The following is a 24365-nucleotide window of genomic DNA, read 5'->3' on the forward strand; positions in this document are numbered from 1 at the left end:
TTCCATTTCGTACGGGGTTATTATCATTTTAATCTTTTTTTATGTGAGGGTGCCTCAACGCCTGCCAGCCAAAGCGCCATTTCAACCCCGCATACTAGAATGAGTGTTTCCGGTTGCGTGTTGAAGATGACAATCTAGCTCATTTCCTGCTACCGTTCGACCTCCGGTCCCGCCCCTATCCCTCAACTTTTTTGCGTTCCTTCTTTGGGGAAGAGTGAAGGAAAGAAAGGCACAAGTGCCGATACGAGAGATATAGAGAGAGCATGAATTAAGGAGGAAGTCGGTTTCAGTTCAGCAAGACAGACAGACAAAATCCATCAATGGGGGACCATTCGCATTACCTCCTCTTTCTACGTGATTTCCTCTCTCTCTCTCTCACTCGCTTTTATAATCCCTTTTCTTCTTTGTATAAAGTCGTAGCATCTCGAGATAGTCTTCCTCTCACAATCCTCAAATTCCTCCTCTCTCTCTCTCTCTCTCTCTCTCTCTTCTACTCTGAAGCTCCTCTCACTCACTCACTCTCCCTTCTCCGAGGAAGAACAAAAAGAGTAAATGGCGGTTCCTAAAGCCATTATTCTACCTATCTTGCTACTCATCTGCGGTGCTGCTCTTGGAGCTCCTGCTTATGAAGGTTAATCTCACTCTCTTCTCTGGTTTCCTTTGCTTTTCGAAGATGGGTCTTCTCTGCTTTGGATTCTTAAGCCTGATTTTGTGTTTTTGGATGATAAATATTCAAAAGATTCATCCTTTCACGGTAGATCTAAGTTTTTTTCTTCTCTCTGTTTACTTCTTCTTCAGGATACCTTCGTAATGGAAACTTCGAAGAGTCACCGAAGAAAACCGACATGAAGAAAACAGTTCTAATCGGCAAAACCGCCTTGCCCGAATGGGAAACCACCGGTTTCGTCGAGTACATCGCCGGTGGTCCTCAACCCGGAGGTATGTATTTCCCGGTGGCTCACGGAGTCCACGCCGTGAGGCTTGGGAACGAAGCCACGATCTCTCAGAAGTTACAAGTCAAGCCGGGTTCTCTCTACGCGCTCACGTTCGGTGCTTCCAGAACTTGTGCACAAGACGAGGTTCTTCGAGTCTCTGTGCCTCCTCAGTCCGGTGACTTGCCGCTTCAGACACTTTACAACAGCTTCGGAGGTGACGTTTACGCTTGGGCCTTCGTTGCTAAGACTGCTCAAGTCACTGTGACTTTCCATAATCCTGGAGTTCAAGAAGATCCTGCTTGTGGTCCTTTGTTGGACGCTGTCGCCATTAAAGAGCTTGTTCATCCATTGTACATCAAAGGTATCTTCTTCTTTAAGCTCTGATTTTGGTTCCGGTTTACTTTTTTAGGGTTTTTAGTTTCCGGTTTATTGGATAACAGAACCCGAAATCAGTTGAAAAAACAAATTAAATTTCCATATGGTTCAGTTTGGCTTTCGGTGTAGATTAGGTTCTGTTTTAGATTAATTAGCCATTTAATTTAGCATTATAGTCGTATTATATACACTTTGATACTGAACCTATAAAAAATAATTATAAATTTTTATTAGTAATGAATTATCCAATTTTGGTACAGATTCAATTTGGTTAAAGGTTTATCCTTGGACCTTAGTGAAGTAGTTGTTTTTTAACTTGGTTTATTTCCGACAACTGCAGGGAACTTGGTGAAGAACGGAGGGTTCGAAGAAGGTCCTCACCGTCTTGTGAACTCTACACAAGGAGTCCTTCTCCCACCTAAACAAGAAGATCTCACATCACCGTTACCTGGTTGGATCATAGAGTCACTTAAGGCAGTGAAGTTCATAGACTCTAAGAACTTTAATGTCCCCTTTGGACAAGCCGCGATCGAGCTTGTCGCAGGCAAAGAAAGTGCCATTGCACAAGTCATTAGAACTTCGCCAGGTCAAACCTACACCCTCTCCTTCGTCGTTGGAGATGCTAAGAACGATTGCCATGGTTCCATGATGGTTGAAGCTTTTGCAGCCAGAGATACTCTCAAAGTACCACACACTTCCGTTGGTGGAGGTCATGTTAAGACCGCGAGTTTCAGGTTTAAGGCGATCGACGCAAGAACTAGAATTACCTTCTTCAGTGGTTATTACCATACCAAGAAGACTGATATTGGATCTCTATGTGGTCCTGTCATAGATCAGATTGTGGTTTCTCATGTGGCTTAGATCAAGTTTACTCTTAATGACGACTGCATCTTGTGTACTAAGACTGGTCATGGACTTGGTTCTTTGCTCTGTATGTCTTGCTCCTTTTGGAATTAAGTGATAGCCTTCAAGTTAAAATGGATGATATATCCCATTATTGTGATATGAGATGTTTTGAGTTAAAACCAAGAGTAATAGTTATATAACCAAGAATTAGAAGGTAGAGCAAAACCTTGTTTTTGATTTTTAAACATAATTAAAAGTGCAAAGATATTAATAATTATTAGCTATTGAAGTATAATAAATTGTTAATCACAAGTTGAAGTTTTGAATTAAAGTGTAGAAATTGATTCACCAAAAAGGTGTAAGATATGATCAAGTAGTTGAAAAACTTTAGAAAAAACTTTTAAAGTGGAACCAATTACAAAAAAAAAAAAAAATTATAATAATAATAAAAAATGTTAAAAATTTAGAAAGAAGTAATCAAACGGTTTCATTTATGAACTGGATTTGGGACATAATTTTGGGTCTTAGCATTTAAAAAGGACCAGGTTTTCTTTAGTAAAAGACAATCACTCTAGTATAAGCAAAAATATCCATACACAAAAATATAAACTCTTTGGATAATAAATTAATATGCGTTATATAGATAAACACCTCTGATCCAATTATTTATGTTGAAACTATAAAAGATAACGGGTCTCTCGAACAAAATATGAAGAAAAAACAAAACACAAGAACTAGAAACAAAAAGAACGAAGAAGGGAGATGAGAAAGATGCAACTCGTTTATAAACTAAGCAAGTCCTAAGAAGATGATGAGGATCGCCCACGCAAGAACCTCCACGGTCCAGTTCCCGTTGCCATCCTGCATAAAATCGCACACCACCGACGCCGAGTCAGAAAAAAAAAAAGACTTTCTTCTACTATAATGGGCTATAATAATAGTAAAGGCCCGTTAAGGACGCAATTTAAAATACCTGGCAATTCCAGTAATAGCTCGGAGAGCCATATAGATGGTAAGAGCTATCCATATTCCTATGAAACCATTGGTCTTTGCCATATATATTATTGCTGCAATGCTAATGGCCGCCACTCCTACCTGACAGTATGTCAGAGAATTGCCGAATAGTAAGAAAGAGTCAAACTTCAAGAAAAAAGTGAAATGAAGACAAGCATTGCAGATAGATGTGAGCAAGAGGGTGTGGCGGGACGTACCATGGAGTATGCAGTGTAAGCAAAATCAGATGCTCCAAAATTGACTCCATCCAATACAAAGGCGAGTGAGTTTATTGGCTGCGTTGCTGCTATAAACTGCATACATGTATATATAACATATAACCTCTTTATTACTAGTCCTTTTCAAATGCTTTTTATACTATATGGTATTGTTTAATGATAGTTAGTAGCTAGTACCGAGATGACAAATGACAAAAAAAAAGTTAGTAGCTAGTACCGGTATTCCAATGGCCATGAGGCGAATAACAGCAGCGTCTTTGGAGAATATTCCGGCACCAAAGTGGAGACCCAGTCCAACGAAAAGGGACAGTCCAAGTCCCAACGCTAAACCCATCTGCACACCAATTTCATTTATTTTATTTTTTTTGGTTTTAGTCACAAAATTATTTCATTTATTGTGTAAAGAAAGGTGATTTGAACCGAACCTGTAGAACACGGGCTGCAACAGCAGACACTTTGTTATAGTCTTTCTCAGCAAACGAACAAGCCAGAATCGCCTGTAAAATAAAAGACTCATATTCAAACGATCATATATTTTCTATATCAATTAATAATTAGCTACAAACGAGGGTTACAACAAAAATGATTGATTATAGTAAAAAGGAATTACCTGAGCAGCAACAGCAAGACCATCATTGAGAAGAGAAGAAGTTAGCCAGACTTGTAAGCAAATCTGAAAAGCTGCCATTGGCGTTGTACCGAGCCGAGCGGCCATTGATGCTGCTAAGGTCTGACAAAACGTCACAGCTATGGTCCTCGCCAGCAATAATAGCCCTTTCATTTTTTAATATTACTAACTGTTAGACATCAACATTTCGAACTATATTTTTATATGTATTCGATATTAAAAAGAAAACCCTTATTTTTAAAGTCAATCTATTCGATTTGTTGTCCAAAAAAAAAAAAACTTTTATTTAACTGAAATCAATTTATTAAGATTTATTTTTCTCCTTTATTTAACCCAAAAAAAAAAAAGAGAAGATATTATTTTCTGATAGTATATTTTTGGACTCTGTGCAGTAGCACCTACGACGGATCTCGTACTTTGATAACAGGAAGAAAAGCAACTTTTAATGAATACGCATCGACACGTACCATTTTTGAGGAACCTTCCGAACTGCAAATCCCCGAAGTTTGGTGGCATCAAATTAACTTCCTTTGCGAGGAGGACGAACAAAATTAGAGTCATAAAGTACCTTCATGTATACAACAACACAAGACATCATTAGTTTTTCAGTCTGTGGTTATCATTTGATTAGTCTTATATTATTTGTATCTTTTTTAATAATAAAGTTCATAAGTCTAAATAAAGTTTCGACCAAAAAAAAAAGGTCTACATAAAGTTGTAAAAAAAAAAACAAGATATGAGCCTAGTAATAATTATCAGTAATGATCAATTTTGCATGTGTGAAGAAAAGTTAAGAGTGATTTCTCTTACTGAGAAATGACATGGGCTATGGCTGCACCGCTGACCCCAAGACGAAGCACAAAAATGAAGATGGGGTCGAGGACGATGTTAGTAAGATTTGCTACGACTGTTTCATGCATCAAGACAGATAATATATTAGAATAGAGTGACAATGTGGTAATAAAATGATAAGAATAGAGTGATTAAAGACGATATATCTCGTCTAACGTAATTACCAGTGGCAAAGAGAGGAGTTTTGGTATCCTTGAAGCCACGAAAGACGCCTTGCATAGCAAGAGACAAAAGCAATGCAGGAGCCCCCAAAGCTCGTATGCTCAAGTACTTGTGCGCTGGTGCTATCATTGGCGAATTCTGTTATCCAAAACCCCAACTCAAATTATTAGTCAAAAAATTTGTTGTCCCAATCCAAGATTATTTATGTGCATGCATGCATGTTTATGTGTGTGTAAACTTACCGGCTTCACTCCCATGACGCCTAGAAGCAACTTGGAACTGAAAATCAAGATAATAGATTGCACAAGGCCGAGAATTAACCCCAAGATCATGGCTGTTGATGCTGTTCGAATTGTCCTCTTCCCTTTTTTCTTAGCTTTGGTTTCGCTGTTTGGCTTTGTATCCGAAGCTAGTTATTTCATACAACAAAACAAAACAAAAAAATAAAAATTAATGAGTCAACATTATTAAGATTTACAGAACACAAAATATATACTGAAAACACAAAATCTTGACGTCGTTTTAACTACCCCATTTATACTTAAACACAAACACAATATGGTTTCGTTTAAAAATGCATACATTAATACCAACATTATAACTAAAGAAAAAAGAGAGAGAGAGAAGAAAGTAATCTGAATAGTAAGAAAAAAAGAATCGCAACTTTTATAATAAAGTTGTAATGAGTAGTGAGGTAGTATGAATAGCGGAATTTACCTGGCGTTTCCTGTGGTGGCTGGTTGGTAGTGTTACTTGACGGTGAAGAAAGACCCTTTTCCAAGGAATCCTGAACAAGATTGGCTTTGTTTGCTTCTTCTTTCATTTTCTCCATAGTGTCTTCCTCCGCCACGAAAGAAGTTGTGATGCTCACAAGTGGGAATACAGTTATCCTAGAAGCTTGATTGAATATGGCAATGGAGACTCCAACCGCCGCTAGCTGAACCGCTCCTAAACGCCCGATAAAAGCGGTATCAATCAGAGAGGCGATTGGGTCAGAAGCCAAAGCCAAAGCTGCTGGAAACGCCATGCCTAGAATCTCTCGCCCAATTTTATCCCAGCTGAATACATGGCTGCAGTTTCATACATATTAACTAAATGTTATACGCAACACACACAAAAAAAACTCTTCAAACATTAATACTTCATAAACAAACACAAAACACACACAGACCTTAAATCTTTGAAGATAACAAGAAATGGGACTGACGGCTTGCTCACGCTGGTTGGAACTGTAGCAAGATGACCATCACCAGTTTCCGTCATAGATTGTGTTTCCTTCTTCTTCTTCTTCTTCTTTCTTTCTCTTTCGTAACTGTCTCTGTAATTAATTGCTTGTGTCTGAAAATGACATTAAGTGTTACGAAGAATCGGAGGAGCAAAGGGAACGTTTATAGTAGATTCTGTGTACAAATGTATTTGTATTTATAGACACGTAATGAGCATGCATATCTTTGCTTATTTAATACATAAAAAATATATTAAATATTCCTTTCTTTTCTTCTTTCTATTGTATTTATTGAAGAAAACAAAAGTTTTCCTTCCCTAACTTTTTTTTTTTCTTGTTGCTCTTTAATTCCGTCCAAACTAAAGACACCAATATTATAATTTTTCTCTTTTCATTGAAGGAAATTATTGGTAGACATAAACATCGTAATAATACTTCTATTAAGTAATTAAATCCCATTAGTACTTTTTGGCCTTGTTAATTGTAACTTCTAAGATTTCTTTAATCTCAAGAGGAAAATATGGTACTTGTGAGCTATAACAAAAAATTGTAGCACTGATGAAGCTGGCTGTGAAAGAGAAAGAGTCTTCTAATGGAAATAACTTTTGTTTTCATCAAAGTTTTCTTTACTTGTATTCATCATAGTGGGCATGAGTTTGTTTTCTTCTAAACTCCTCATTTTATTTTTTGATATCTTCCACTGAAAAAGTGAATCTTTTTGCGTAATTGAAGTTCACTAGTTGCCAAAGATTTTATTTTATCATTATATAACAACTAATTTTAAATTCAAAAGCTTCTTTTAATCGGCAGTTATAAAAACTTTAAATCTTTTGTTATGCTATATCAAAATTCTGGATTAGTATGGTATATAATCGAATTGGCATATATAGTTTTTTTTTTTAAAACTAAAATTTTGGTAATATGATTTAATATGACTGTAATTCATTTTCAATATGTTTACTCTGACATGTTACTTAGACCAATAATTACACTTTATCATTATGATTAACATTTAATTTTTAAGTTCTCTTTAATACATTTTCAAATTTACAAATCTAAAATTTATATATATACATTTTATGTCCTCTCCTTTAATATATAAGATATTTTTATATAGATTTCAATTAAAAAGTCACTCTTGTCGTATTTCTTCCGATAAATGACTAAAAGACAAATATACCGTTTATAATTTCGGCGACGATTAAAGTATTTTATCGTTATCATACTTTCTTAACAGAAGAACAAAAAGATGAAACAAAATCTGACTTGGAGATGAAATTCCGGTGAACTCGACACCGGTATTTAGAAATTATACTAAGAAAATAATATTAGTTTATAATTGTTTTTTTTTTTAAATAACATGGTACTCAGAGTATACATAGGACCTCGGTTCTAAGATTTTCATGTCTTTTGATGCCCCTTGGGAAGTTGAAAAGAATAATTAGTTATATAAGTTATAGCATTACTAAAAACACATGCTTGTTGAATGTTGAGCATTGAGGGAGGGAGGGTTTTGATTGAGGGAGGGGTTTCTGAGGGAGGGTTAGAGGCAGTTTAGTTTACCACGATTCAGAGTACCTAGGATTAAATCGATATAGCTAGCTAGTTTAAAATATCTTTCTTTGTATTATTTGTGTCATGGCCATTTTAGCAAACACTATAAGCTTTCTAATATGATTCTATCAAACACCCTTCCAATTATTATAAATATAATATATTAGTTAAAGGAAGGCGACAGTCGGGAAACAATAGCATAAAAGGATGGCTACACAGACCAACACAGGTGAGTTGTATATAGTGCGTGTCGTGTATGTTCTTTGTTCCGCAAGATAAGGCCATCTTTTCCAAGCTAGCCATCAACGTCTATTTCATTACCAACATTCCACTTCCCCCATTCATAACCCTCATTTTACTATTCAGGATTCCTAGACTTTAACTCGCTTTTTACAAACTATATATGTGATCAAGGACGAAATTATAATTCATTACACGAAATTTTATAATTTCACTGTTCTCTAACTGGATATATATATATAAGGTGAAAATTTGATTGTGTAATATATGTGGTGATAATATGTAAGTGTTTATACCAGCTTTTTATGTATTGCAATAAATAAAGAATTAATACTCTTTATATGACATTTGGAATGATTACTTTAAATAACAAAGAAGTAATCAAATATCAAAGTAATAATATACAGAGATTGTCTTGTTTAAAACAAACACTCAAATGAGGATGAAGATTAATTAATAGGAAACTGAAGATAAAATTTACTAAATATTTGGGGAAAATAAGATAATTTTGCAAATGGAAAATTTAATTTCTATGCAACTCTATGATCTGATATAAAACTATAGGTTAGTTGACACGTGTAATATTTTGTTTTTCATTTTCTTATACCTGAAAACATGGTTTTAACAAAAAAAACAAACTTTAATATGTTGAAGCGTTTGACACTCTTTTATAACTCATAAACTGAAAAACTGGTATTGTTGTTATTATTTACACGACAGATAAAGTATAAATTTTAATTAATAATTAAGCTCTACAAACGCTCGATCTTAATCGTAATCTAGTTAAATATATAGTTACTGATCGGGCGTTAAACATACTCTATGTTCTATTCTTTCTCACGGTTCGTAACCATACATACACAACAGTAGACAGCTTCATATAAGTCATAACCATACACAGCACTAGACACTAGACAGACACAAGGAAGTGTCCTACATGTTTGTATATATGTCCTTGTAGGATAGAGAATTTATATGCAAAAATTGTAGAGAACTGAATTATGAGAGATATATGGAGAAAAATATCTGACCTTTTTATATGTGGTCAACGCTTATATAAGTAGTCACGTGAACTTGAGATGATTAGTCACTAGTCAGTCAGTGAGAATCTATGTTGGAGTGTGTATTTTTAGAGCGAGGGGATAATTTATATAGGCGTGTGCCAATAGCCCAATTCTAATACTTTGTTTCAATTTTTAATAAGTGTGTGCCAACACTTGGCTCCAATTTATACACAAAATTCCCTTCATATTCATTTTTGTCCATATGTTCTCCAAACTTTGCTTTATATATATAAAGCAATGCACATCCTATACCCTTTTATTTCTTTTATATTAACTTTTGTTAAAAGTTGGAAATTCCTTAATTTCAAATACATGCCACTTAGTTACAACGTTCGTTACGTTCTTGTAATATGCATAATTTTTTTAATTTTTTTTATAATAACGAAACTAATAAGACCATCCTTATCAATGGGTTCTTAGTTTATTATTAGGTAATTTTTTAATATAATTTAAAAGATAAGTGATGATTTTTGTTAAGAATGTCTCTTATTTAAGAGGAAAAAATGAGGTTCTTCTTCTTTAATTTTTAAGAGCCAAATTTAAGAATCTATCGATATCGATATTGCTCTAATGTCTAATTTAGCTTCCCTCTTCTTCTGTCTCCCTAAGACCATTGATTTGGAGTTAAACTGATTAGTAAACTATCGATTGATAAGTTTATATATAGTATTGATTAATAAGTCAGTTCAACTCCCAGTAAAAAGAAAACTTGTAATCCCAAGAATTGGAACCCATATGAATATTCGGTTTGTGTATGAAACCAAAATGATTCGATTGAAGGAAAAACTTATGAGCGACGTGACGTAGTGGCTGAAGTCACATTCAACGTAACAGTCACAATCAACGTAACAGTTTTATTTTATACAACAAAAGTGGGCTACGTAGGATTCCCAATTATAAGTTGCAACAAAATGCTATTAATTTGTTTAACCTTCATACATTTGTCTTTTTTTCTTTCACATATTTTTTTTTTAACATATTTATAAAAAAAGTTATATATAATTTATTTATTTATTTCTATTGTTATGCGCTTTCACCTTACCTAATTTATCCATCACGATCCCCATTGAACTACATTTGATACCTCACGTTTCTTATCATCTCCTTTTATAAGCTATCCGCTGTTTAATTAATTATTACTATCTAAAATGTGTGTTAATCATATCATTCGTATCTCAAAATATTTGCTAGAGGATATATGCAAAATGATTCGTGGATGAAATCGCTAGATTTTTTTTTCTTTTCTGATTAACTTAACGTTTAGCTACGTAGTGCGCACTCTAATTTTCAAAAGATGCAATTAATTGACAACAAAATTCCTTATATATATATATATATAAAGAGTACATTAAAAGTACAAATGTACCATGACTTAAAATATTTCCTAGAAAAACACTTGACGTCTCTGGGAAATGATTTAATTACAAAGACATCAACACTCGAGAATGACTCCATTATGTCTACACGCACATCGGGCACGAGCCACTATTTTTATATTGTCTCTTTGCTTTATTAGTGTCATTTTATTATACTTATATCAATTTGATATATAGAATCCGCAATTAGATAAATTATGTGGCTACGAAAAGAGAAGGGTCGGATGTATAAGCACATAGGAACTATCAGTCTTTGATAGTCACATTATTTCAAATAATAATATAATTCAAGTATTGGATATGGGTTTGAAGAGCCGCGAGCCAATGAGGTGGGAAGAAGAAGAACTTTGTGCTCCTATGGGCGCCCGCAAGTTGGTCTATCGTTTGTAGATGAATTGATTAATTTGGTAAACATGAAACTATCTATGATAACAAAAAAATAAAAAAATGGAAACTGTGAGCTATGGGCTATGGGCTATGGGCTTAGGAGAACCAAATCTTTAAAAGAATATGAGCTATACAATGTTTTTTTTTTATAGTTTCTTACTACAGAATTCTGCTGTCTTGATCATTCGAAGATTTTTTATCTCCCCAGTCCCTTCAATTTAATATAAGAAAGTTGGGTTTGTTATTGTGCACTGACTCCCACGTTACTTCAGTTTCTACTCATTTTTGAAGTTTTCAGATTGGACTGTTGGAGTTAGAAAGAAAAGGTAGGCTGGATGTGGAACGTGGTGGGTATATAATATGAACAAAAAAATGTTTCAAAATCCACGAAAAGAAGTGATTAAATTGAAAATGTTAAGTATATCCAACATACTTGTATGTAATCCTCATTCATTGTTAATATCCATATAGAAGCTGAAAGTTTTTGTATGTGTAAGTGCAAAAAAAAAAAAAAAAAAAAAAAAAAGAGTCAAGTACAATAATATATTAACATATATAACTCTCATGAATACAAATTGTGTGCCCCGATTGAATTTCGATTTCTCCCATAAAAAGACTTTGACATTACATAAGTTAATCATGGCATGTATTATTATATTTTCATGCACTTGCCAATGCATTGAGGCTTAATTTGGATATAATCTCTCATTAAGATACCAATCTGCATTTTTCTCTTATCACCATAACCTCGATGTGCATATCGTTGTAAGCAAGGAACAATAAACACTCGACCTTGTGATGATACTTAGGGTTTATAATATTCCAGACAACTCGAAAATCGGAAATTATGCTCATCCTCAGTATTAGAGGCAATCCAGCTCTCGATTGAAGCATATCATCCATCTCTCTTCCTGCCCCATACATTGCCCGGTTCTTTGTTCCTATGTATAGCTGAAATGTTGTCGACTCATGGCTCAACGCATATAATTTAGGTCCCTTTAGAAAGAAATAAAAACAAGAGTTACGTTGTATGATACGATGAATACATGTTACCTTAAAGTTGACACTGAATAAATAAATATATCTCTCTAATTAAGTTCATATATAAGACTTACTAGCGCTTTTGCAAAGTTGAGTGGGCCAAAGAAGAATTTGATAGATGGAGGATGGATGTGAAGGCCAAAGACATTAGACTTGTTATCTACTATGAGCTTGGTAGAGCAATTGCAAGTGAGGAACTTAGTTGGAGCACCATGTGAATCCACGCCTTCTTCTAACATGAACTGGTTAAACCTTCCAATCTGTAAATTTTACATACATTTTAGATAAGAGTACTATACAAGCCAAAACTCAAGGTCATCATCAACAAAAATTGGTACTAGCTAGCTTATTAATTAGGAGAAGATGATGAATATTACTCGGAAAGAAATGTTAGGATGAGGAGGCTGAGTAGCAATGTAGAAGACAAGCAATGCCACCCCAAAGCTAAACAAGAACCTCCAGCCTATTTGCAGAACGATCCACCAACCCGAATTGGAGCTTTGCAATGGTGGCACCAACATTTTCTCATCGTCCTCATACAAGCATTTGTTTTCAGGATTTCTCAAGAAATCTGAGTGCCTTGGAAACTCGTTATTGACGCAGGATAGGACCAATAGCGCTGAGTCAGATCGAGTCGGGGATTGGAATTCGGATTCCGGGTCATGAAAAACTGTTGAAGGGCTTTCGACGAAGTAGTTTGAGCTGCAGGGGTCCTCTCTTCTCTCCATTTAACAAAAAAAAAAAAACAAATATTAATTGCCTTAATATTTCTCTTTCGTTGTTTGGTTGGTTGTGTGATAGACGAGTTCATATATATTACGAGAGAGATATGAATCATATGATTGGTCACTATCTCTGAAATGATTCGTTGATGTGGAGTAAATTAAGCATTATAATTATAATAGTTAGTGTTTTCAATTATTAATTTCATGGTGGAGAAAACTATAATTACACAAGTAATGATGTGGGTTTGTTGTTCTTGTAATCCAATTCCCTTCACGCTTAAGTTTAACTAGGTAATAACCACTTAACCAATCATTCAACCTAGGAAGCTCTATTTTTATTTATACATATATACGATCTTGATCATTACTAGAACCTCGGAAAAGCTTTCATTAGGAAAATATTATTCCTCTTTTTTATTTGTGGCCGTTTCATAAGTGCTCTCTTAACACGAGAGGGAAAAAAAAAGTCAAAAACAGTGTCTGTTTTCTTAACGGCTAGCTAGGTTTGGTCGCATTAACAAAAAGAAGCGCAAACCGAATTAATATTTCTTAACCGATTTGGAGCTGAAATTTGATAGTACCAGAGAGAAACCAAATATGTTGCAACCGACCGAACCGACTACTAGTTGATTTTTATCAACTATTGTCCGTTCATCAGAGCCAGCGAACGTCCGAACCGAATGAAAAAAGTTCTCATCCAAATCTCTTTATCCTGAAAAAACAAACAAACCAAAACCTAGAAAAGAAATAATCAGGCCTTAAGTTTCCTTTCGGCGTGGAGTCTCCATTGCTGGCCCATAATCTCAAATCCTAAACGAAGACCTCAAAGTCCATACAAGAGAACTCAATATTCATGGTACACCTTTGTATCACTCAATTATATTAAATTTATGATTTTAGCCAAAACATCATTTTGTTATATCCGTTTCTTTAAGTATACGTTTTGAGTTTTTTTTTCTTTTCTTTTCTTTCTCACTATTTTTTTGTTTTGTTCCAATTTTTCTGTGTAACGCAAGTGTTCCAATTTTTCTATTTGTTCCTATATAGTATTTCATACTAATGAAAGTTAATAGAATGTAAATTCACATCAAACTGATAAATACAATTAAGATTTTTTTTTCTTGTAAGATAATTTTTTAGTGTGTGTGGAATATGTTGTTTACAATTTCTTAAGCAATATAATTAAAGATAATGATAAAGATAATGCTTTCTTATTACGAAACCGTGTATTACACATCAACCTCAGAGATTTGTACAAAAAAAGGAATTTGAAAAGAAAGAAAAAAACTATACAAAATGAACCAAACTAATCACCTCACTCTGCTGTGTGTATGGGCCATTTTATTTAAGTACTTCCTCAGCAAATAAAATCTTAAATGAAACATTCCTATTCACATTTCCATGTATATACTAATGGGAACCATGCATGGTGATTTTGGTTCCTCCACCTAAAGATATAAACTATATATGCATATCCCTCTCGTTTCCATGAACTATCGATCTTATTGTGAATAATACACATATGATGGGAAAAATAAAGGGACAAGAAGGGAATATAGAGACCAATTCTGATTGAAAGAAGACTTTTTTTTTTACCAAAAATAAAATGAGACTCTTATAGAGAGAATATAGAGGATCAACTTCATATTCGTGCTCCCGTAGAAGAAGTATGTATATTAATGGTAAGGTTGAACCAGATGAATGATTAAAAAAATATGTATATAAGAATGAATGAGAAATGAGTAAAAGAAGATAGAATGAAAAGAAAGAGAAATTGTCGTCATTCGACTTGGAAATCAAGGAAGGGAAAAGAAGAGTTGTTATCGATGAGACCATCTAAATCCCAATCACCGATTTTAGGGTTTTCTATTTCCCATTCTCCATTCTCCATCCCTAACATATTCCCTACCTTGAAGCTTTCTGCATGACATATATTTTTGCTATTGAAGCAAGGATCAAGGACTTGTAAGTTTAGGTTGTTGTTGCTTGTACTACAAGCAATGATATTGGTACCCTCCGAGGGGGGAAGAAACCAATGATCACCTTCTACTGATACTCTCTTGCTTGCTTGATCAAGAATTGTGTTTCCATAATCTTCTAAACCATTAACGTTGAAAACATTCCCTGTGTTTCCCATTTGGTGATATCGGTTATCCGGCAATGATGATATCATCAAGGGATCGTCAAGCTGGTTTAAGCCCACACTATTAACCATCGGTGCAAAATTGAATGAGGAAGAAGATTCCATGCTCATGGTGTTCCCCACTATTATCATGTTGTCATCATGATGATGATATCCATCAATCATGGGAGTTGAGTTGCCTCCGGCCATGTCCACATGTAGATCTCTTGGGTCCATGGAATTACTATTACTATTATTAGGTGATGATCCTGATGAAGTATTGTTGTTGTTGTTCTTTAGCCTCTTCTTCAATGTCGAGTTCCAAAAGTTTTTGATCTCGTTGTCTGTCCTACCAGGAAGCCGAGTAGCTATTTGAGACCACCTGATGATGATGAGATGTAAATAGTTATGCACCAAAAATCCTTATAGCACCAAATCGTTTCGAATCTGAGATCGTCATTGTATAAAGTTACCTGTTACCAAGAATGGAATGCAAATGGAAGATGAGATCCTCTTCTTGAGGAGAAAAAGAGCCGCGTTTAAGATCAGGCCTCAAGTAATTGATCCAGCGAAGGCGACAACTTTTGCCACATCGTAAAAGACCAGCATTCCTAGCTATGTCACTCCAACATCCTTGTCCATTGGTCAACATGTATCTTATGAGCTTCTCGTCTTCATCAGGCGACCAAAGTCCTTTCCTTAGCTTAGGTTTGTTGTTATTACCACCACATGCATGATTTGGCTTGCCCTTGTCTCTAGTCGTAGTGATGTCCGGTTTCCTCATCATCATTGTTGGACTAGTGGAGCCTTTTTGAAGAAGAAGCTTATACAGAGAGAGAGAGAGAGAGAGGGATATGGAGTTTGGAGAGGTTGTAAGAAGCAAGGAAAGATGGAGAGGGTGATATGATTTGTGGGGATTGCTTTGGAATGATATGAATATGCGTAATGGATATGACAAAGAGAGAGAGAGAGACAGAGAAAGAAAGAAAGAAAGAAAGAGAGAGAGATGAAAAGTAGTGTTTGTTGGGATTGATGGGTAGAGTAGAGAGAGTCTCTAATAGAGACAGAGAGAGACAGAGAGAAGAAGAAATGTGGGGGATGTGAAGAAGAAGCAAGAGGTGGGTCTTGCCTTTGTTACAGAAAATATATATAATAAAAAGAATAAAATGAGCTTCGTTAAAAACATGATGATAGACTTGTGAGTGAAGAAAAATGTATCGAAAAAGACTGGTTTAGAGTCAAAGACAAGAACAAGACCCAACCTCTTTCTCTCTCTCTCTCTCAACCCTTCACCACACACGTACGTGTGTTTGAAGTATGAGATGATCCAAATAAAATATACATTCGTTTTTAGTTTACGAGTGTTTTATATAAATTTTACTAATTTCGTTTTTCTTAAGCTTTATTTCTTTCTAAACGACAACTTAATAACCAAATTTTCACAATCTAAAAAGGCAATATATTGTACTATACTCTTTGCAACGAGGCTTATTATGAAGTAACTTACATTTTACGATACAATCAAACCGAATCTAAATAAACAAATCGAATTCAAGATCCTTTGACAGAACTATAGAACATAACAGAAGTTAAGAAAGATCGATGAGCCAGAAAACCCTAACTCATCATCTATAATCCAAACTTAAAGAATATATATATATATATATATATGTGCTATGCAGGATTAAAAAAAAAAACAAATCATCACTTTATTAATTCATATACACATAAATTGAAACCCCTACCCTATATAAAGTATAAACCAATATCAAAACGAGTCAATTTGTTTACGAATTACCGAAATAAAAACCATCATCATCATCAATAATAAAAATGTGTTAGAAATAGCGTATTGGAAAATAACGTGGCATGCATTAAACGTTTGTAAATAGTTTCATGGGTTACTCAACTGACGATGATAAGAAAGCATCGACTTATACCGATAATAGCAAGTAATGATGATGGGAGCACGACGGATCATACACTCCTTCTTCTTAATGTATACTAATAATCATCATGCATCACTTAATTATAGAAGCTAAACTTAATTCGATTCTCTAATCTGTTCTCTCTTTATTTTTTTGAATCACAGTGTTCGACAAGCCTACCATAAAATTACGTTATGATTTTTTCTAACAATTTTTATTTATTTTTAAACAGAGCAAGGAGACCACGTACCAAAATCTAGAATAAATTTCAGAGATTACACACATACAATATCAAAAGCTATTAACCCGAATCTATTAAATCAGCTTCCAATTTGGGCCTATAAACTCTCATTGGGCTCATATTGCCTAATTTGTATTGGGTTTGGGTCTTTTCATCAAATCTTAAGATTTTATACAATTATCTTTCACCAAGTCTCCGACTATGCCCTCCCAATAAATTATAACAATCGTTGACCAACAAACAAAAAAGTGGGTTCTATGAAATGAGAGCATATTAGCCTTATGCTCTTCACGTCCACACGAACTATTCTTCTTACCATATAAAACAACATTGTTGGTAAAGTACTAAAGCCAAAACCAAAGCCAAAGCCAAAGCCAAAGCCAAAGCCAAAGCCAAAGGACAGAATTTGCTTTTGAGAGGCAAACATGGCTTCCAACAATCAATACACAGCAATGGCTGTTTTTGCCACGATGACACTCTCCTCTGTCTTTACCGCCTCCGCACAGTACGACTCAGAGCCGTCACAAACAGGAGGAGCCTCTTGTTTTCCAGGAATGTCTATAATCATGATCATTTCTTCTCTCATCCTTTCTGGTTTTGCCATTCTCAGATGGTAGAGCCCTTTGTATGTTCTTCTGTCTTTACCTTTTTTTATATTGTTGTATCACATCTCAATAAAGGAAAACAATCGCTTATTGTTGTATTCAGATGTTTTACTGAATAGAAGAAACTCAGAGAACCTTTTTATTATCTCAAAAATCTTTCACATGGATTGTTCTGAAACCATTATTTACATTATCTTTATTCACACTTTTTTATTTACATAATTGTGTAGTAATACATTTACCTATCTAAAATATTATTACTTTGAGAGTTTCTTCTGTGTCCTGATATCTATTTAACTATCATCCTCTCTGAGCATGTATGTCTCCATATCTATAATAAGAGATACGATTGAATTAGCCAACAAGGCAAATTCTAGTTAGATAATCTGAAAGATTAAGGAAAGACAAAGATAATCCCAAAATTGTTTCACCTTACTTGAGAGAATTGTCAAAACTCAGAATAAATATGAGTTTGATAAGAAATAAGTTTGTCATCCCCACCTTGTTTTCTGTGTTGGACAATAAAAAGTTAGCTATATTAGAGAACCAATAAGCTGACTTTTCATGGATTTCAAGTTTCAGCACATTAAAGAACAACTATCTATGATAATTGTACATGGGATTGGAACTTACTTTCGATTATCCGGGGAAGCATATTTTAGAAAATCTGCAGGCCACCAAGTAACTCTGATAGCCTGATAATAGTAAGTAACACAGTAATAAAAAAAATCAGAGAAAAAGTAAGAGGCATCAAATGAAGTTTGAAGTTGATCATATTGGGACTAGACCTGATACTGTCTCCTTCTTGAGAACCAAGATGCCTTAAAACAACTTCCTCCAAGTGACCATCAGGATATGCATGCTATAGCAAGACCAAAAAAATATGAAAAAATCACTGGTCTGATGCTTTGGTAGGCAACAAAAAATAGAAGAAAGTATATCATTTATACCTTATAGAAACAACTTGCTCCAAATGGGCAGCTTCCGTTTCCAAAGTTAAAATGCTTACAGTCGATTGATCTGCAAGATTGGAATAGAACACAATTCATCTACTAAGCATATCAAGTTTGTAGACAGCTCAAAATCAAGTGTTTGCAGTTAGTAACTATACCTCAGTTTTGCCTTGTATATGTCGATAATTTCCTTTTTCTCTTCAGGAGTAGAGTACCAGACAACACTGGGGACAACAAAATAAGAGAGTTTGCGACATATAGGACAGGCTCTCAACGTACTGTTGACATCCATTCCTGAAACAGGAGCACTGCTACGCCAATTACGAATGCACTGTATACAAAACGGGTGATCACATTCAGTCAACAGCCCAAACTTCCTTTCCCCTGGAGTGGCCTTTGACAAGATACGATCCAAGCACACACTACACTCGATATCTTGACTTTGTTTCAAAGCCTCGATGTGCTTTTGCTTCTTCTCGCATTCTTTAGTGTGCTCTTCTCGTTCTTCGGGTCTAAAAGGATGCAAACACTTCTTGCCACAAGTAGCGCAGAGGTCTCCATGCATATGAGGGCACTGGTTACCTCGCGGGCAGTCACCAGCGGCAGCAAATGAGCAGAGTGGGTATTCTCTTGGATGGACACAATAGACGCTAGAGGATTTGTCACCGTGGTTATTACCGTCCCCATCATAGCCTTGGCGTTGAAAACTCATAGAGGGAGCGGTGGATAAAGAGCGATCCAGAGACTCAGAATCAGAGGTAAGAGGTGGTGTAGGAAGATCGGAAGAAGCTCTGACATGATCATATCTACATCTACTTCCGTAAAAACACATTCCTTTTTGGTAGAATGTGCAAACCTAACAAGTGAAAATGGTTTGGGACTAATGAATCAAACCCGCCATTAAACAAGGAACAAAGAAAGCAAGAATCTTGACAAGAGATTACATTACATTATTAGGCGGATCCTTAGAGTCATGGGAAAATCCACAATTATCCCCTTTCAAGCATGAGCCATGGACAAAGAACTTGCACAGTATCCTACAAGAAAAGAAACCAGGAAGCATAAAGAAATCAATTGAACCCTACCCAGAAACCAAACCAGCACCAAAAGCATCAACCTTTGTCCCAATAAGATAATCAAAAGACAAAACGAAAAAAACACAAAATAGAATCGAGAAGTTTGGGGGTACCTGTCGGAGGACATCTGGGGATGGTGCGGAGAGAAAAAGAGAGAAAGATTCAAAGGTGGAAGAATGACAAGGGAGAGAGAGCTTTATTATGTGAATTTTTGTACGGTATTGAATTGTTGAGGACAAGGAGAGAGTTTCCCCCAAACAGAGTTTTTGAGATAGAGCGCGCTTCCACCACACCCACCTCTCTCTCTCTCTCTCTTTCATTTGCTAAAATATCACACTTTTCATTTTTGAAGGGTTATACATGTTTCGTCGTTTTTGCTATATTTTACATGCAAACAAACATCCTCAATAGCTCTACTGGTAATAATGGCCATCCATCTTTTTGAGGGTCTGCTTGGTTCGTCCGTTCGTTTAAAGAATATGATCAGTTAGGAGATGTGAATCATGTTATGTATAAGATACTTTCTTTTGAAGCTACGCTTTGTTGTATCTTTTGTGGAATGAAAGTCAAAACAAGTTTTAACACGGTCTACATAAAAATCACAATCCATACATACAGTGTTACACGAAACTACATACATAATAATAATACAACATACAAGACAAGACCATAGTCTCTCTCACTCTTGCCTCTTATATGTACATAATATATATTACACACAACAAATCAAGCAGATCCTCCACACACACTCACACTCACTCACTCACTCACACACCAATCCTCCGATTCCAAATGCACAACCTCCGTGGTGCTTAAACTTACCTGACCAGTTTTAAATGCTGTATCTCAATCGTCACACAAATTCCACCCTCACAAGAAGCTTCACGGATTTGTACTTCTCCCCTTTCCGGGTATGTAAAGGAAATGCTCTTATTCCTTCGCTTAGCTCCCATACCGGCAAGCATGTCTGCCCTCCAAAATCATCCTTCTCTGACATGTCATACTCATGCACTTCTAATCGCAGCAAAGCCAGTTCCGGAACTGTTAATGGGAACTCAAACACCTCATCCCAAGATGGTACCCAATTATCCTCCAATGTCTTTGTCTTCTTCATTATTGTATCCCCTGGAACTCCAGCTATCCCAACCTGAGTTTTTGTATCAATGCTCAATTTATATAGCAATCTAATAGACAAGGAACAATTTTATCTTAAGACATTTGTGTGAGGAAATTTACCCTCGTATAGAAGTCAGGCGGTGAATATTGATCGAAGTGCGTGTGGCGGAAATCAAAGTACCAGCCTTCTCCCATGTAGACAGTTACCTAAGGATGATAAGAGAATAAGTTCACTGATTTTTATCACTTTTGTATTGGCAAAGGAAAGAGACCAGACAGAGAAGAGAATCAGATATCTCACCCTAAGTGTTGTTTTTACAGGTAGAGTAGCTTTTGGGTCAAAGATGTCATTATCAGAACCACCTTTCAGCAGAATATCGGGTTTCTTGATGTAGCCACAGCCGCCATTGGCTCTAAACATTCCTTGCATTAGCCACAATGATCTTCCATATCCCTGTGCATGCAAGAAAATAACAATTAAGTTAGCTGAGGAATAAGGTTGATGTCCTGTAAAGTAATGGAGCACAGCTTCTCCAAAAATAACAAAAAGTTACTTTTACTACTATGTATTTTTTTTTTGATACCTGCATATTGAAAGCCACCATTTGAGCACCATGGCTCCAGCCAACCAATGGGTTGTAGTTTGATGAAGTAACTCTAGTTCCTTTTGGGTAAATCCTCAGCAAATTTTGTTGAGTAAACCTACGCCACACCATGAATAACAGGATTCATACTGAGTTGATGGACTTCAATTATTACTTTGAGACATAAAAACATCAAATAACTATCATTTACGGGATTACCTCACAATCTGTTTTGCATATTTTTCAGCTGCCTTTTCAAGTTGTTCTTCGCTCAAGCTAAGGCGTCTTACCTTGTCAGGATCTACCTTTAAACACTCAGTAATCCCACCTTTTGGTTTCCCAGCATGGATTGCAATCAAATGTTTATACTGAGGTGGTGCATTCTTCTTAGACTTGTCTTCATCATCATCATCATCGTCATCGTCGTCATCATCATTTCCATCCAAGCCATCCTGCAACAAAAAATAAACCTGACATCTTTTGTATATGAATACCAACTAACATAACTGAATGAAGATGAGTTGCCTTCAAACACACCTTGACATCACTTTTTTTCCTATCAATAAAGCTCGGAATTTCTCTGCCCCAAGCTTCTTCATCACCCAAGGCTTTACCTTTCTGCACCACTTCCTCATCTTTTCCTTCCTTGTACTCTTTCGGAGGTTTGGTTGAGATAATAATCCGCCTTTTTAAAGAGTTTGGAGACGGGAACTCCTTCAAAGATTCTCCGACAGGAGGAGTAAACAGAATTTCCCCAAATATCTGAGTAACCATCTATATCATACAACAAGAACAACACATCTCGAAATTAGTGTAATAATCTGAAAACGAGAAAGAAAAAAAAAATCCTGAAAGAAATGCAAAATGTGGCTACCTCAGCAACTTTAGACTGAAGTTCTGGTGTAAGATGATCTTCAAGAGTTACAACAACAGGAAAGTCGGATACATCAAAGGCATGTGCTCTGATAGCTTTCAGACATTTGATCAACTCCACAGGCGCAGTGAGAGTCCTGTTTCAAAAATAGTTCAGTAAAACAAACAAAAAAAAACGACAAGCACCAAACCTTGACTTCATTTGATTGAGTTCCAAGAATATCATACCTTCCATGAAGAACATCAACATCATCTTTGTTGGAGTTAGGCCATATATCCAATTCAATCACTCTAACACCTTTCTTCAATGCATCTATTATAGGTACCTCACTGCAATCACTGCTAAGCTGATTGCCAGTCAAATATGAATTATGACCAGTGAATATAAAATAATGCGATATAGGAGCATCCATGTCTTGATGCACCTAAAAAAAAGTCAATTCAACAAATTCATTAGAGATAAGTCTAGCATAAAATGAAAACTAGCATAACTGAGTCAGAGTTCCTAAAAGAGTTACCTGTCACATTCCTAATATGCTACATTCTCAACTTTATTTTTACAGCAACTAGGGATAAAAAAGAAAAAACAATCAAACTCTTGAATCAGACTTATTCCACAAATCTAGCTTCCCACACCACTTGCTTTAAAAGTACACAGCTCCTACTACTTTATGCCATATGTTTTTCTTACAGCAGAGACACATATACAGAAAAAATAGACAAATTAAATTGCTTCGAAGTTTGAGCACTTGAATCAGACTCTATGAAACTCTCAACAAGATTAAAATTTTAAAACCTCACTATCTAGCTACCAAACAAGGAAAGCGAATAATCCAAATCCAAAATCTGAGTTTGTCAAATCTATCAAATCATAGTTGACTTATAAAATTCAGAACTTTTAAAATCGAAACAAGAGAGTGAGAAAACAACCTCACGTAGAGCGAGAGGAGGGTTGTTATCACCAAAGAGGTACTTGAAGAAAGCATCGAGGTGAAGACCATTACGATGGAGAAGAGAAGATGCAGAGTTGATGATTGACTGAGCATCTTCCCTGGTAGCTTTATCTTGCTTCTGGACATCAATCAGAAACCTGAGGAGATGATCAACGGTCATAACCCCATTCTCGGAGTACTTTTCGAAAATGGTCTTGATCTCACGCGGTGCCTCCGATGCAGTGTAGCGAAACCTCCGGCGAAAGCAGAAACACACTCTGTACGTTTGCTTCGACATGAGGCAAAGAAGAGACGGATCTTTGGGTTAATGATTGGAGACGATGGGAGAAGAAGGGAAGGGAATGAAGTAGGGTTTGTGTGTAAGAATCAGAATTATCTTATCGTGTTTTTGATATCAGACAGGAAGCGAGAACAGAATCGTTTTTTTTGCGTGTCGGTTCTGCAAAAACAAGATAGATTTTTTATCCTTTTTGGTTTCTAGTGAATCTCCTCCATGTAATATCAATCGATCTTGTTGAACCTTGTCGGAAGAGATCTTCTTCAATCTCTGTCTCTCTTTCTCTCTCTCTCTCGAATATCCATCCCATCTGGCAAATCCTATCCATTTGGGCTTTATTGGGCCTTTTTGAATTAACAGAGCCCGTTAGACAAGTTTTTCTTTTAGGGTTCTTTGCTGTTGTTTAAAGGAGCAATAAGAGCGTTATCTGCAAAATCTCTCCGCCGCTCCTTTCTTGTAACCTTAAAATCAAATACTAGTAATCCGAGGAACGAAGGGTACAGCTTCCGCGCAACCAGCATGAGAGCCAAGGTGAGTTTTGGGTTTTGATTTTTATGGATTTTTAATGCTGGGAATTCGAAGTAGTTGGTAGGATCTTTACGGTCTTTGTTCTGTCTGGCTGTTACAGTGGAAGAAGAAGCGTATGAGGAGATTGAAGAGGAAGAGACGAAAGATGAGACAGCGATCTAAGTAGATTCGGGAGCTGTTGTTTTTTTATATATTTGTCTTTCCTTCTTTTTAGAACCAACTCTTGTGGGAGTTTTGTTGGTTTTGCAATTTGAATGTTTTGTTGGACCAAATCGAATCTATCTTTTTCTATTAGAATTATCTTTCTTACATAGAAAGATGAGATCCACACGAGTTCCTGATTCTCCTTTATATTCCTCAAATCTTCTTAGCATTTTGGATTACTGATCATCTTTAGTTAAGTGTCTGCTTCGGATATGAGATTTGTCGTGGTGAAAGGTCGAACATTTGATATTAGAATCGGTGAA

At 35.7% G+C, this 24365-nt stretch overlaps 6 protein-coding genes and 1 long non-coding RNA gene across 9 annotated transcripts; 2 read left to right on the plus strand and 5 right to left on the minus strand.

Moving 5' to 3' along the window:
• The first annotated feature begins 403 nt into the window (after positions 1-403).
• LOC17893339 lies at positions 404-2313 on the plus strand. Its single transcript, XM_006297913.2, has 3 exons — positions 404-631; positions 799-1296; positions 1651-2313. Exons 1-3 carry the CDS (start codon positions 553-555, stop codon positions 2169-2171), a joined length of 1098 nt encoding a protein of 365 aa, XP_006297975.1. The 5' UTR covers positions 404-552; the 3' UTR covers positions 2172-2313.
• A 436-nt stretch (positions 2314-2749) lies between these two features.
• On the minus strand, positions 2750-6385 carry LOC17891685 (protein DETOXIFICATION 43). Its single transcript, XM_006299059.2, has 12 exons — positions 6202-6385; positions 5748-6100; positions 5273-5439; positions 5033-5168; positions 4827-4923; positions 4484-4584; positions 3999-4162; positions 3814-3885; positions 3606-3722; positions 3368-3463; positions 3130-3251; positions 2750-3017 (listed from the first exon to the last, which is right to left on the minus strand). The coding sequence occupies exons 1-12, from the start codon at positions 6291-6293 to the stop codon at positions 2957-2959; spliced, it is 1578 nt and encodes a 525-aa protein (XP_006299121.1). The 5' UTR covers positions 6294-6385; the 3' UTR covers positions 2750-2956.
• A 5058-nt stretch (positions 6386-11443) lies between these two features.
• LOC17891812 lies at positions 11444-12645 on the minus strand. Its single transcript, XM_006298240.2, has 3 exons — positions 12295-12645; positions 11992-12177; positions 11444-11872 (listed from the first exon to the last, which is right to left on the minus strand). Exons 1-3 carry the CDS (start codon positions 12643-12645, stop codon positions 11585-11587), a joined length of 825 nt encoding a protein of 274 aa, XP_006298302.1. The 3' UTR covers positions 11444-11584.
• A 1194-nt stretch (positions 12646-13839) lies between these two features.
• On the minus strand, positions 13840-15578 carry LOC17893299 (transcription factor MYB83). The gene is made up of 2 exons (XM_006297987.2): positions 15238-15578; positions 13840-15146 (listed from the first exon to the last, which is right to left on the minus strand). The coding sequence occupies exons 1-2, from the start codon at positions 15552-15554 to the stop codon at positions 14423-14425; spliced, it is 1041 nt and encodes a 346-aa protein (XP_006298049.1). The 5' UTR covers positions 15555-15578; the 3' UTR covers positions 13840-14422.
• A 2076-nt stretch (positions 15579-17654) lies between these two features.
• On the minus strand, positions 17655-19965 carry LOC17891022 (E3 ubiquitin-protein ligase makorin). 3 transcript variants are annotated; one of them, XM_006298067.2, is made up of 8 exons: positions 19681-19965; positions 19441-19528; positions 18650-19347; positions 18489-18558; positions 18327-18400; positions 18172-18233; positions 17975-18047; positions 17655-17869 (listed from the first exon to the last, which is right to left on the minus strand). In XM_006298067.2, the coding sequence occupies exons 1-6, from the start codon at positions 19692-19694 to the stop codon at positions 18197-18199; spliced, it is 981 nt and encodes a 326-aa protein (XP_006298129.1). In that variant the 5' UTR covers positions 19695-19965; the 3' UTR covers positions 17655-17869; positions 17975-18047; positions 18172-18196. The 3 variants fall into 3 exon arrangements, with proteins under 3 accessions (XP_006298129.1, XP_006298128.1, XP_023641840.1); XM_006298066.2 differs by having other exon boundaries at positions 17970-18047; XM_023786072.1 differs by lacking the exon at positions 19681-19965 and having other exon boundaries at positions 17970-18047; positions 19436-19516.
• A 168-nt stretch (positions 19966-20133) lies between these two features.
• LOC17893966 (phosphoinositide phospholipase C 2) lies at positions 20134-23658 on the minus strand. The gene is made up of 9 exons (XM_006297231.2): positions 23071-23658; positions 22369-22565; positions 22142-22277; positions 21805-22041; positions 21487-21719; positions 21268-21385; positions 20985-21137; positions 20804-20890; positions 20134-20714 (listed from the first exon to the last, which is right to left on the minus strand). The coding sequence occupies exons 1-9, from the start codon at positions 23368-23370 to the stop codon at positions 20421-20423; spliced, it is 1755 nt and encodes a 584-aa protein (XP_006297293.1). The 5' UTR covers positions 23371-23658; the 3' UTR covers positions 20134-20420.
• Positions 23659-23783: 125 nt separating this feature from the next.
• On the plus strand, positions 23784-24231 carry LOC111831405. Its single transcript, XR_002834598.1, has 2 exons — positions 23784-23901; positions 23999-24231. It is a non-coding gene; the product is annotated as an uncharacterized LOC111831405 (long non-coding RNA).
• Positions 24232-24365: the final 134 nt, after the last annotated feature.

This window comes from Capsella rubella, unplaced genomic scaffold (genome assembly GCF_000375325.1).
Source record: "Capsella rubella cultivar Monte Gargano unplaced genomic scaffold, Caprub1_0 scaffold_3, whole genome shotgun sequence".
In the NCBI taxonomy this organism is placed as follows: Eukaryota; Viridiplantae; Streptophyta; class Magnoliopsida; order Brassicales; family Brassicaceae; genus Capsella; species Capsella rubella.

Excerpts from the sequence above, each read along its gene's own strand:
- LOC17893339 (XM_006297913.2), top strand. The coding sequence starts at position 553 with ATGGCGGTTCCTAAAGCCATTATTCTACCTATCTTGCTACTCATCTGC. Across the intron at positions 632-798 it reads TGGAGCTCCTGCTTATGAAG|GATACCTTCGTAATGGAAAC; the intron begins GTTAATCTCACT and ends CTTCTTCTTCAG. Across the intron at positions 1,297-1,650 it reads TCATCCATTGTACATCAAAG|GGAACTTGGTGAAGAACGGA; the intron begins GTATCTTCTTCT and ends CGACAACTGCAG.
- LOC17891685 (XM_006299059.2), bottom strand. The coding sequence starts at position 6,293 with ATGACGGAAACTGGTGATGGTCATCTTGCTACAGTTCCAACCAGCGTG. Across the intron at positions 6,101-6,201 it reads GTTATCTTCAAAGATTTAAG|CCATGTATTCAGCTGGGATA; the intron begins GTCTGTGTGTGT and ends ATGAAACTGCAG. Across the intron at positions 4,163-4,483 it reads CGGAAGGTTCCTCAAAAATG|GGCTATTATTGCTGGCGAGG; the intron begins GTACGTGTCGAT and ends AAAAAATGAAAG.
- LOC17891812 (XM_006298240.2), bottom strand. The coding sequence starts at position 12,645 with ATGGAGAGAAGAGAGGACCCCTGCAGCTCAAACTACTTCGTCGAAAGC. Across the intron at positions 12,178-12,294 it reads ATCCTAACATTTCTTTCCGA|ATTGGAAGGTTTAACCAGTT; the intron begins GTAATATTCATC and ends TAAAATTTACAG. Across the intron at positions 11,873-11,991 it reads TCAACTTTGCAAAAGCGCTA|GGACCTAAATTATATGCGTT; the intron begins GTAAGTCTTATA and ends TTCTTTCTAAAG.
- LOC17893299 (XM_006297987.2), bottom strand. The coding sequence starts at position 15,554 with ATGATGATGAGGAAACCGGACATCACTACGACTAGAGACAAGGGCAAG. Across the intron at positions 15,147-15,237 it reads CATTCCATTCTTGGTAACAG|GTGGTCTCAAATAGCTACTC; the intron begins GTAACTTTATAC and ends CATCATCATCAG.
- LOC17891022 (XM_006298067.2), bottom strand. Across the intron at positions 19,348-19,440 it reads CTAAGGATCCGCCTAATAAT|GTTTGCACATTCTACCAAAA; the intron begins GTAATGTAATCT and ends TTCACTTGTTAG. Across the intron at positions 18,401-18,488 it reads GAGCAAGTTGTTTCTATAAG|CATGCATATCCTGATGGTCA; the intron begins GTATAAATGATA and ends GTCTTGCTATAG.
- LOC17893966 (XM_006297231.2), bottom strand. The coding sequence starts at position 23,370 with ATGTCGAAGCAAACGTACAGAGTGTGTTTCTGCTTTCGCCGGAGGTTT. Across the intron at positions 22,566-23,070 it reads CTCCTCTCGCTCTACGTGAG|GTGCATCAAGACATGGATGC; the intron begins GTTGTTTTCTCA and ends ACTTTTTTTTAG. Across the intron at positions 20,891-20,984 it reads CTGTAAAAACAACACTTAGG|GTAACTGTCTACATGGGAGA; the intron begins GTGAGATATCTG and ends TATCATCCTTAG.